At 42.7% G+C, this 12,252-nt stretch overlaps 1 protein-coding gene and 1 long non-coding RNA gene across 4 annotated transcripts; one reads left to right on the top strand and one right to left on the bottom strand.

The window, feature by feature from the left end:
* Window positions 1–1,951: 1,951 nt before the first annotated feature.
* Window positions 1,952–5,052, top strand: LOC118238239. Its single transcript, XR_004771780.1, has 3 exons — window positions 1,952–2,117; window positions 2,850–2,922; window positions 4,846–5,052. It is a non-coding gene; the product is annotated as an uncharacterized LOC118238239 (long non-coding RNA).
* A 120-nt stretch (window positions 5,053–5,172) lies between these two features.
* On the bottom strand, window positions 5,173–9,693 carry Llph (LLP homolog, long-term synaptic facilitation factor). 3 transcript variants are annotated; one of them, XM_027392316.2, is made up of 3 exons: window positions 9,539–9,693; window positions 8,408–8,622; window positions 5,173–5,707 (listed from the first exon to the last, which is right to left on the bottom strand). In XM_027392316.2, the coding sequence occupies exons 2-3, from the start codon at window positions 8,613–8,615 to the stop codon at window positions 5,538–5,540; spliced, it is 378 nt and encodes a 125-aa protein (XP_027248117.1). In that variant the 5' UTR covers window positions 8,616–8,622; window positions 9,539–9,693; the 3' UTR covers window positions 5,173–5,537. The 3 variants fall into 3 exon arrangements, with proteins under 3 accessions (XP_027248117.1, XP_027248120.1, XP_027248118.1); XM_027392319.1 differs by lacking the exon at window positions 9,539–9,693 and adding an exon at window positions 9,308–9,504; XM_027392317.1 differs by lacking the exon at window positions 9,539–9,693 and adding an exon at window positions 9,237–9,504.
* Between the last annotated feature and the right edge of the window lie 2,559 nt (window positions 9,694–12,252).

Below are 12,252 nucleotides of genomic sequence, written 5' to 3' on the forward strand. Positions count from 1 at the left end.
ATGAAGTAACGGCTGGAAGGTACGCAGATCACAAGATCCATGACAAATGTACTTTATTACACGGATCAGAGACCCCATATGTACCCACAGTTACTGTACAGTGATACACAACACCCGGCTAAGATCACTTAAAGGGAAGGTTTTGCTGATATTGAAAACTATAAAGACATACACACACACACACACACACACACACACACACACACACACACACACACACACACACACACGAGAGTGAGAAAAAGTGTTCCATAAGATAGCATGATGCCAAGTCAATCCATCGCTTCAGGGAAAGCCAATATGCACGAACCTAACATATTAGAAAGCTGTGCCATCCTTTAGATTGAAATTTGAAAGTCTTCACCCCATCCATTGTTTAAAACAGATGTTTACAGAGCTTTAATTGGGAGCTTAGTTGAATGAGTACCAGATTTAACATTAATGAAATTAAGGAGACTTCATATTTTGTAATTTTTTCACTATAAAGATACTGAAGTTTATAATCATGGAAGGCCAAAAGACTGGAGGGAGTAAAATAGGCATAAAATATGTTAACTTCAACTTTCTATATGTTATTTCTAGGGTTGAATGTAAGAGCTTGCTTTTAACCTGAAAGCCCAATGTTTTAAATCTTTCAGCTACATCCCAACCAAGCAGCCACCCAGCCTCACCTGGCCAGGGGTGGCATCCTAGATACAGGCTCCTCTGGAGATGGGATCAGTCTGTCTGCAGTTTTCCATTCTAGATATTCATTCTCCACTGAGGACAGCATGGCACTTGCATGACCCTTAACATTTTCTCTTCAAACCCCTCATTGGAAACCACAGACAAACATATTAACTTCTCAGCATTGTTTTACAGATTCAATAATCAGTGTGAGACATATAGAAGAATAAGCATTTTTAAATGTTTTGTATGATCTCATCAACTGAGTCTTATTTGATATCACACTGTATTTTCCCTCTGCTTTAAAGTAGGTGAAAAAAATAAAACTTTGGCAATTGCCTATGTACTGTGTACACGTGTGTGTGTGCATGTGTGCCTGTGTGGTGTACACACACAGGCACATGCCTGTGGACATGAGCAGAGTTCAGTGGAGGACACTGGGTGTCTTGTTCTATCATCCTCTACCTATTCCCTTGGAATAGGTCTGTCATTGAACATAGAGCTAGGTTGGCAGCTCCCACATCACTGAAATTATCATCACGAGACCATGCCTGGCTTATAGGTACTAGGGATTTGAACTCGGGTCTTCAGGCTTCATAGCAAAGGTTCTTATCTGTGGAGCTCTCTCCCTATCTCAAGCAATGTAAATTTTATGGTTCCTTTTATAAATGGAATCGAACCTGACCTCTATGAGGCCGACAGGGCCCTGGGGATGCAAGGTGGCTTTTGGTGTAGTGTAAGTACTTGAAAGTCCCCTGACACCTGCAAACATATTCTTATAAAAGTGGTATGTGTCTACTGCAATGAAGATTTTATGTGATAGAAAATACTGGAGAACTGTGTGTGGCTAGTGCAAGTTTGAATCACTCTCTGCTAATTGTCCTTCCCTGGTAAGATAGGCCAACAGCTTAATGTCTGCACTACAGCTGGGGATTGCCTGCATTTGGCAATTCCTTGAGGGCTTTAGATCCCCAGTTGTTCTTGTGTTTCACTACTCTATGCCACCTATCATCCTCCTTCACTTTCTCCTGCAGGACATTTCAAGTCATTGAATCTAACCATTTATACTTAGTTCATTTCTCTTCTCCGACTCCTAAGAATCATATCACAATTACACGGATATAAATTCTGAAGACATTCTGTTTCTACTTTTTTTTGTTGTTTTGTTTTTTTAAGACAGGATTTCTCTGTGTAGCCCTGGCTGTCCTGGAAACCAGGCTGTTCTTGAATTCAGAGATCCGCCTGCCTCTGCCTCTGGAGTGCTGGGATTAAAGGAGTGTGCCACCACCACCTGACATTCAGTTTCTTTCCAGTTACTGTATATTTTAAGTAATATGTGCACTGATGGGGAAAACTATGTATCTGCGTTCGCGTCACAGCAATCGAACAACATGTGGCCAACTTTCTGCCATGGTGGTATATACCTGTAATTCCAGGACTCAGGATTCAAGGTATTGTTGCAAGTTAGATCAATTTGATCTATGAGTACCAGACTATCCAGGCCTACATAACAAGACCTTGTCTTAAAAACAAACTGATCACTTATAAACCTTGCCTACACCCGCATTTGGATCAGTTAATACATTTCTAATGAAGTGTTACCTAAAGAAATTCAGTCTGGTTTCCACCTAGAGGATTGAGAAGGGCTCTATAAATCATTTAGTTAGTAAAGTGTGCTCTTTATCTAACGTGAGGCTGCTCAACCCGATCCCATCACGGGTTAAACCAAGTTACAAGTACTCTACCCTAGGATCACCATTTCTCTCTGAGAATGCCTTCTTTGGAACAGCTGTCCTAGTTTTAGCTCCGTGATCCCTGTGCCTCAGTTTCCTTGAGTATAGGTAACATTAACAGCATAATCACAAGGTTTCTGAATTAAATGAGCTAATAATTTTAAACGTACATTTTTATTAGCCTTGTGTATATTTAATCTCTTTAAAAGCAACAAAAATAGTTCCATTCTGTTTCTAATGTATCTCAGTCTAATTCCAAGTTATTTGCTGCTTGGCTTGAGCACCCCCTGGTGGTTCCACAGCAATTCTCCCAAAAGCATCAAAGACAAATTGGTAAAAAGAAGTTATTTATAGAAAAGAACGACACTGCTTCTCCATGTATTTGCCTTTTGAAACAAAGCGACAAAGAGCTGATCATATCCCTGAACTGACTTTGGAATCCCATTCTAGATGTCCGGACAAAATCGGAGATGAAAGCATCACAGTCCAGGAACTCGGGGCTGAGACCCACTCAGGGTGGAAGGTAGTAATTTCTCTACAGCAGTCACCTTTCCAGAAGCCATGAGACCATGCCATACTAGAACATGACTCCCACACATTTTTGATAGTGTTTTTGGTAAAGTGAGGCTGGGAGCAGGCAGTCTCAACTGGTGTTTTTCTCAACTGCTTTTTCATGACACTGCTTTTAAAGACGAGCCCATTCTTTTGCATAGACTGGCTGGCCTCAAGACACAGTTCACATTTTTTCAGATTTGTCACTGACTGACCTTGGCCTACACCCTGGAACCCTCTTGCTTGTCTCCCTAGTATGGAGCCATATGCTCTTGGGCCTGGCTTTGTATGTGGATGCTGGGCATCCAGACTGGGGCTCTTATGCTTTTACAGTAAGCATTTACCAGCAGAGCTATCTCCTTAGTCTCTAACTTTTACATTAAAACTGGAATGACCAAATGTCACAACCAACAGTAGGTGAACAACCTAATGTCATGGAGAGGCCCTGGTTGGGTGTTCCAAGCTTCTATCACTGTTATCAAATTTGAGCTACAGGGAAAATGTATATAGATCCCTGGAAGTGGTGTCTTCAACTTCAGCAATCCAGATGCTGCTAAAACTAAATGAAAACTAAGGGTGCAGCATTAACACAGACAAGTCTATGATCAAAGAGGGTAAATGACTCTAGTGTAAGTGCTCTACTGTCGGCAGCATCTTATTTCACATACTTGTGTTATCTATTTCCCCCTCCCAAAGTTACTGACAACTACAACAAAAAGGAACAAAGACTGAATACTACCCGTCTTCCAACCCTTTCTTTTCACCTGTCAATACTGGGATCAAACTCAGAGCTTTGTATCCATGGAAGACCAGTGTTTGGTTGTTGCTGCCTTCAGAAAAATGTATTTTATTTTGAAATTATTCACTAACTTTCTGATGAATTATTGAGTAAATTGAGGAAGGCCTATTATGCTAATTTTAAGCATCCAACATCATTTTGTAGCTTACTTCTGTAGCACCTGGTCATATCCACGCTCAGCAGTGTGCTTGGCAGTTTATGGTTTCAGGGCCAAGTAATCTTACTCTAATGTATTTTTCTTTTTCGCCTGTGAAGTTAACTTTTTTTTTTTTTCTGAGCAGCCACACAGCTCTCAGCATTCCTGATATTTGCAAAGTCCCTTGTTTTCTTCAACACATAGGGTCGTGACTCTGACTAGAATGAAATTTCAGATGGAATGCTAAATTTAGATTAAATGATTGAAATTAAAGTATGCTGAGATAGATTCAACTAAAACTCATCTTATTGGTCCATAAAGAGTCAGAAGAGTAGTTATGCATTATAATGCTAGCTCTCGTCATAAAACAATACTAACACTAACACTTGTAAGTTAATACCTGTGTTTAAGTATGGGCCATTTACCAAATGGATGGATGGATATATATACATCAAACATCTAGGGAAATTGATTCTGAATAACACATTCTGGGAAATGCTGCACTTTATTATTTTAAGCTACACAATAAAAAACTGAACAACACTGCTGAGTGGTGGCGTCAGCACACACCTTTAATCCCAGCACCCAGGAAGTAGAGAGAGGTGGATTTATGCAGGTCCGCCTACAGAGTTCCAGGACAGCCAGGGCTACACAGAAAAACCCCATAACACAAAACCAAAAGAAAAAAAACAAACAAAAAGAACTTGAAGAACATTTGTTTTCAGAGAAACCCGTGATATTTGAATTACCTAAAAGGCACACTAATCTGTATGTTATAGACCACCTAAATGAAAGGTATCTGGTCTTCTCAGCAGCTGGAAACCTTAAAGATATATAAAAGAAAATCTCAAACTGTAGGACCTACACACAAAATATCATTTGTTATGAATTATAAAAATAACAACTCCAAGTAAACACTACTTGTACGATACAGATTCACTGACATCCTTTTTCTCAAGACTTGTTTTTCAGTTGTGATTGTGTGGGGAGCTCGCGCATATTAATGAAGATGCTGGAGGAGGCCAGAAGAGGGTGGATCCCTGGAGCTGCTGTGAGCCACTCAACATGAAGCAGGAGTCCTCTGCAAGAGCAGTGTGTGCTCTAAACTTGAGCCCTTTCTTCAGCCCCTTGACCCCATTTTAAAATATGACAATATACTAGATTTTGTCCAAATTTTGTTTGTATAAGCATGTTTAATCTGAGGCATTGATTATAATTATAACCACAGTAATGCTCACAAGATTGTGGTGTCTGATAATAATACTCAAACATCAGGCAGCATCCAATTTTCTTTCATCACAGAAGATAGTTTATTCAAGTTCCCGCAAAACAAATGAATTACTCTGGTTTTGAATTACAGATGTAAGACCAAACTAACATATGAAAACAAACAGTTTCCATTTAGTGAGAGCTGAAATCAGTGCAGACATTCCTAACAAGCAAACTTCTTTCCCATGAATATTTTCCAAGTTTTTTGTTGTTGCTGTTTTGTTTTGTGGTTTTTCAAGACAGGTTTCTCTGTGTTAACAGTCCTGGCTGTCCTGGTATCTGCTTTGTAGACCAGGATGGCCTCAGCTCAAGATCTGCCTGCCTCTGCCTCCCAAGTGCAGTGCACCAACACTGCCCAGCCTGCTTTCCAGTTTTTAAGGGACTACCAGGCCAGGCCCTTGGCTGCCTTGGCTTTGCTTTTCCCCCGTTTTTTCTCTCTCTTTGCCTTCAGTCTTTTTCTCTGCCTCTGGTTCATCCATACTGGGTACTGTCCATTTTGGTCTAGAAGAGTCTTTTTGTTTCTCTTAATTTCAGTCTCCATTTTCATGTCATCTAAATTAAAAATAAAAATAAAATGAAAAGCTACTAACAGTCATACATGACCCCTCCACCCCCCAGTGAAAGCACAGGAATGCAGCAGTCTGAAATCAAGAAAAGGAAAACCTTTTACAGCATCCTTGACACCTTCAGCAATGTCAAACATAGTTATAGTATGTTCCCAAATTCACTTGTGGGTGCATGTATGTGTGGGTGCCCGTGGAGGAAAAGGGAGTGTGCCGTCAGATCCCCCAGAGCTGAAGTTACAGTGGGTCCTGAAGCCCTGACGTCGATGCTGGGACCTGAACTCTGCAAGAGCTCCAAGCTGAGCTACCCCTTCAGTACCGAAAGTTACATTTGAGCAAGCAAGAGACAACATCTGATTTGTATTTTAAAAAGATTACAGATCACAATGTTGACATATAGAATAAGAAAGGAGAATGAGCAGACAGGGAAGTAAAAAAGCTAGTTATCAAGGCATGGGCAGGAACTGCTGGCCATGAAGTTTCGGCAGAGCAAGCAATGCTCTGGTTTAGACCTGGGATAAAGGAGTGAGAGAGGATGGCTGGATTTTTTGGTCTAAGAAACTAGGTAGGCAGCTACAAGAGGGACACGAAGAGAAACGTACTTGAGGGTGGGTGCATCAAGCTTTAATGATAGGTCCATGACTAAATAGGAAGACCCCCCTCACCTTCACTTCACTGAGCTTCTCAAGTATCATAAAAAACGAGGCTACCAACACATTCTCCAGGCAGAAAATGAGAGAATTCTTCTCTACAATCTCCATGCTTCCTCCACCACCTGTGCTGCTCATCATTTCTATGCCCCACTGAAATATCAACACCCCTTCAAGCACGTGAAAAGGGGGTTAGATGAGCATGAAGGAGACAAGGGTGAAAGCTAGGGTGTGGGAAAAAAATAAACAATGCTCTCGAATTGCTGTTCAAATTACAGAAGCAAACAGTACTCCCAACAAGAGCAGGAAGCTGTTAAAAAAAAAAAAAAGAAAAAAAGAAAAGGAATAGTCAAAGTTAAAAATAACACTCTTTTGGAAGCAGAAAAATGTAATAGTTATTAAGATCCTACAAGATCAACTCAAGGAAATAGAACACAACAGAGAGATGAAAAATAAAGGATCACCTAAAGACTCAGGAGTGCATGGGCGCCCGATGTCCAGAATTAATAAAGAACTCAGACCCCAGAGAGACAAAATTTAAAAACACACAAAGGACTTAAATGGGACAAGTTAGAAAAGAGACACACAAAATTTCACACATTGTAAGATTCCATTGACACACTATAGCTCTAACAGGAAATCCATAAACAGAAAATCATTAGCGGCTGTCAGTTTTGGGCTGGAGGAAGAGAAATTACTAAATGGGCACAGTGTTTCCCTTTAGAGGGATGAAAATGTTTTGGAACTACACGTTTTGGTTGCAAAACATCATGACTGTACTTAAATGCCACTACCACAGATATTAAAATGGTCCATGTCATGTAAAACTAAAGCAATGAAAAAAGTTGATGAGCACAGGTGCGTACGTGTGATGAAAGGGACACAGCAAGTTAAAACAGGTGCTTCAAATCTCTCAAGGGCAGCTGAAACAAAGCAGACTGACAGAAACAATACAACAAATAGAAGGTTTTTCTCTGGAAGAATGGAGTGCTTATATCTAGGATAAGAAGAGTTACGAACACTGTTCTCCTTGAAGACATAAACACACTCTTGTTTTTTAAGAATGGCTACTATGAGTGCTTCATTTAGCTTGCTGCCAAACTGGGACATGAAAAACAAAAGTTACCCTTTCCTTTGCTGAAATCAGTAGTATGTATAGCCTCTAAACTTAAACAATGGTTAACAATACACAGAGGTCTCTATGCCAACACAAAGTGGGATTCTGTGATTTTCAGGGTAATAACACAGGTGTGTGGGATCCACAGCATGAGAACCGGCTCTTGAGAGGAATAGTGAAAACCTTTCTCACCTGCCCAGGTCCTGGCTGAACCGTCCTAGCTCTCCTAAGCTTGTTCCTATAGTACTGTCAATTCCTGGGGCATTCAGGATGCTACATAATAGCTGAAGATCCATTAAATAACCCAGACACACTCATTCCCAAGCACTGACTTTGAAACAGCTTAGCACAGAATCTCTGATAGAAATACAAGTATTCAAAGAATGAAGATGTGAACGTAACCGGCACATCTAAACATTTAGATGTGAGGACATGATCATTCCATGGTATGGTTGAGGGGAAATTTCTTATTGTAGATATGAGCATACAGCCAGAGACATCTGGAAGAATGCAGAGTAGGGGAAGAAAGTGGTAGACTAAACATGGCCAGCAGACTGAACCAGGCCATGGGAGGAGGAGGAGTAGAGCCAGAGAGGAAGCAGAGGAGTCAAGAGAGAAACAGAGAGAGAGACAGACAGACACCAAGACTGAAACGGAAGGGTGATATATATAGGACTGAGAAGCTGGGGGAAGGGAAGACCATGAGGTGAAGATGTTTAGGGGAAAGAGAGGGGTGAGGAGAGCTTAGAGGAGCCAGCAAGCACTCTGGTATCTAATAGGTACCACAGTTAGCCATTTGTCCCCATTTGGGTCTGAGATTAGGGACAAGCAGAGATGGAAAGAAGACAGTTTAAAAGGGAGGAAGGGCATAAGAGAAAACCAATTCATTCTCTAACGAAATAAATAAAGCCCATAAGCTTACCCTTTTCTTCTTCTTCCGCCGCACACTGCATTTTCTCTTGGCGCTGTTTGGGTACCACCACGGTTGCGATTTCTTCGACATCTTTCATTATAGTATCACCATCAACTTTGAGGATGCTTTTCAGTCTGTTGAGCTCCCTTGGGGCATTCTTCTTTCTCTTCTCGGCACGCATCTTCCGTTTCCACTTACTCCGTAAGCTCTTAGCCATGCTTTACCTGGTGGTCAACAAAAACCCAAACAAACAAAGTTTACTATTTACACACCTGCACATTCAGCAAATGGCCGGGCGGTCATCTCTTCAGTACTGGGACAAATGGAAGATAATTTACCATGTCTTCGTGCTTAGCATATGTGAGGATCAATGCAGAGCACACAGCACACAAGAACGTCAGGCCCCTATAGGCCAGTGACAAATTGTAAATCGTTAACAAATTGCCATAAACTTATTTACTGCTCTCCTGCCTTGCTCCAGCTCTCAGTCCTGAATGCTTTCACGAAGTGGTTAGTGTGAACGTTTTCAAAGCTTAGAGCATAGCTCTCTCTGCCTTTTAAAGAATTCTTTGTTGTTGTTTTTCGAGACTGGCTTTCTTTGTGTAGCCCTGGCTGTCCTGGGCTTCACAGAGATCCACTTGCCTCCACCTCCCGGGTGCTGGGATAAAAGGCGTGCGCCACCACCTCCCGGCTTTTTAAAGAATTCTTTTATGACTTCTCCCCTCGCGTATTCAGGCGTCAAGGTTCATCCCGCGCCTCCTGCAACTCTCGCCTCACTCTCTCCAGTGGCGTCTGCAGAAAGCCCGCAGCTCGCCCACCTTAGCACCTTCACACTCACTGTTCTACGTCTGCAAATTGCTCTCAAGACTCCAGGGCCACTGCTCTGCACACTGCACGGGTCGCGCGCACCGTGGGATGGCGAGGTGAGCATCCTCTGAATATGCCAGCAATCGACGGCTGTCTAAACTGGGCGAGCCTAAGCCGGCCTGAGCACGCTTAGCCACAGCCCCGGGGGGGCCTGGCGCCGCCATGAAGGTCCCGGGCCTCGCCCCGCCCCGCCAGGCCGAGGCCGCAGCGGGGAGAGGGTCTGAGGCCTATCCAACACGCAGCAGAACTAAGACCCAGACCCACGCGACTCACCGGACAAACACGACCGCACTGCACGCGTAGGACGCCAAGCGGAAGTCCCCGTACTTCCGCCTTCCGCCCAAGTCCGGCGCGCGGCATGCCGGGAATGCTGAGAGGCGTGGCCTTTGGAAGCCCCGCGGGAGGGGTCCAAGGCTCTCTGTGCTCGCGAGGCCTTAATGATCTCCTACGGAAGATACTGAATTTGGAGAAAGCAGAAGGGATTTCCTATCGGGAGTGACAGATTACAGGTCAAGCCGTTCTCAAAGCCCCGGATAGGCCAAGCCCGGCCGGGGGCCCTGCCTGTGACAACCTCACGAATATGGGATACGCAAGCGACTGCTCAGTGCTTCCCGTCCTAGAGCTCTCAGTGAGATTTCTATTTGCTGCCTAGAGAATTCCCCATTCCGCGGAGGATGCCAGGATGTCTGTGGGAATATATCAAAGTCTACGGTTTAAATGTGTCAAGTTCACTGCATGTCAGTTATATTTCAAAGCTATCACCCAACGCAGAAAATACTCCTTCGCTATCCTGAAGAATTTAAAGGGTCAAACGACCTATTTCAACCAATGTTGATCTGTCCAAACTGGTACATAACAGACCACTGGGATGATTGAGGCTACAAAAGTATATGGTTCTGCATATGCTTTTAATTGCACAGGCCTTGGGGATACACAGGTCTTTTAACATTTGTGAAAGATATCGGTGACTAGTGATCTTTAGTAGGTCAATCCATGTTAACGTGGCAGTACTATCTGTAAGCAGTGTTTTATACAGATTACAGGATGCATCACAATCACAGAACTATCTTTAAGTATTTATTTTTATGGTCTACGAGTGTTTGGTCTGATATTAAGTGTCTTAGTTAGGGTTTACTATTGCTGTGAGGAGACACCATGACCATGGCAACTCTTTCAAAGAAAACATGTAATTGGGGTAGCTTCAGGTTTCAGAGAGAGGTTCAGTCTGTTATCAGGGCAGGGAGTGTGGCCATGTGGAGGCAGCTGTGGTGCCGGGGCAGGGAGCATTGCATCTTGCAGGCAACAGGAAGTCCACTGTCCGACTGTCACACTGACTAAAGCTAGGGAAAAGAGACCCCAAAGCCTGCCAATACACTTCCTCCAACAAGACCACACCTCCTATTAGTGCCACTCCCTTTGGGGACCATTTTCTTTCAAACCACCACAGTACGTGTACCATATGTGTGCCTGGTGTCCGGGGAGGTCAGAAGAGCATATCTCATCCCCTAGAACTGGAGTTACAGTTGGCTGTGAGTCACCATGTGGGTGCTGGGAACTGAACCTAGGTTTCCTGCAAGAGCAACAGGTGCTCTTAACCATGGAACTATGTCTCCAACCCCCAAAGTTATCTTTAAAGATGGCTTATGAAATTCCTGTTTGCTTACTAGTAGAGTTGTGTCACCCTTGTAGAAACCATGCCTAGTACAACGCTTTTTAAATTTTTTACCACAAGCAAAACTACGTGGCATAAAAACAAAGGAAGTAAGTGCACAATGGATTTTTAAAAAGCTTCCTTAATGATGCTCTAAATTGACAGCTTGTCTCATGTAGCAAAAGGCTCTGACTTTTGAACAGAAACTTGTCAAAGGAAAACAACCTACTATGGTATTATAATAAATTCCACAATTCAGCATTATATGACAACTCTTAAAAACTGAATTAGTAACTAAATAAATGAAAGCAAGTAGTTCTGAGGACAAAATGGCAGGAATTTTTGTTGTTGTCGTTTTGTTTTAATATCATTAATTCCCGACTCCATTCAAAATTCAAGCATGAACTCTAGAACAGGCACTTTCAGAAAGGTGGGAAAATGAGGCTTTGGAGAGGACAGACCCAAGAGGATCTCATTTTGATCCCTAACACCCATATGAAAAAAAATTGCCAGCACTAGACAGACAGACACTGGGATCCCTTGGACTCCACAGCCAGCCTATTAGACAAATTCCAGCCAGTGATATACCCTGTCTATTAAAAAAAAAAAAAAAAGAAAGTGGATGAAAGTTGAGGAATGACACCTAGGTGCACCTATATACAGGCACACACACACACACACACACACACCACACAAACACACAATCAAAAGAGTTGGAACAAGCTTTTGGAACTACATGCACAGTTAGTAATCTTGAATACTTGACAGGAAAACAACTGATTTCTCATCTAAAAAGTGTTTGACACAACTGGCATTTGGCAGTGGGGCTACCACAGCCAGGTCTTTCCATGGGATTCCCCAGTTCCCGGGAACAGAAAAAGTTCTGCAATTCATACGGTGACTTCCAATTCCCAAGATGGTTGAGATGAGCTACAGAGATGACAGTTAAAGGCCTGAAGTTGACTGCTGACAGCAACCCACAGAAACTAGATCAAATGGACTAAAACCAGGTCTGAGTTCTGCAGAAAACTGAGGGCAGATAACATGGCCACTGCATCTCTTTGTTTGTTTGTCTGTTTTTTTCTGAGATGGAGTTTCTCTGTGCAGCCCTGGCTGTCTTGGAACTCACTCTGTAGACCAGGCTGGCCTCAAATTCACAGAGATCCACCTGTCTTTGCCTCCTGAGTACTGAGATTAAGGGTGTGTGGTGCCGCCGCCACCACCACCACCACCACCGCCTGGCCCCACTGCACTTCTTTTCTTAAATTAATTTTATTTATTTATTTTATGTGCATTGGTGTTTTGCCATGGGTGTCCCTTGGGAACAAAATTATAG

This window comes from Cricetulus griseus, assembly GCF_003668045.3.
Source record: "Cricetulus griseus strain 17A/GY chromosome 1 unlocalized genomic scaffold, alternate assembly CriGri-PICRH-1.0 chr1_0, whole genome shotgun sequence".
Classification (NCBI taxonomy): domain Eukaryota; kingdom Metazoa; phylum Chordata; class Mammalia; order Rodentia; family Cricetidae; genus Cricetulus; species Cricetulus griseus.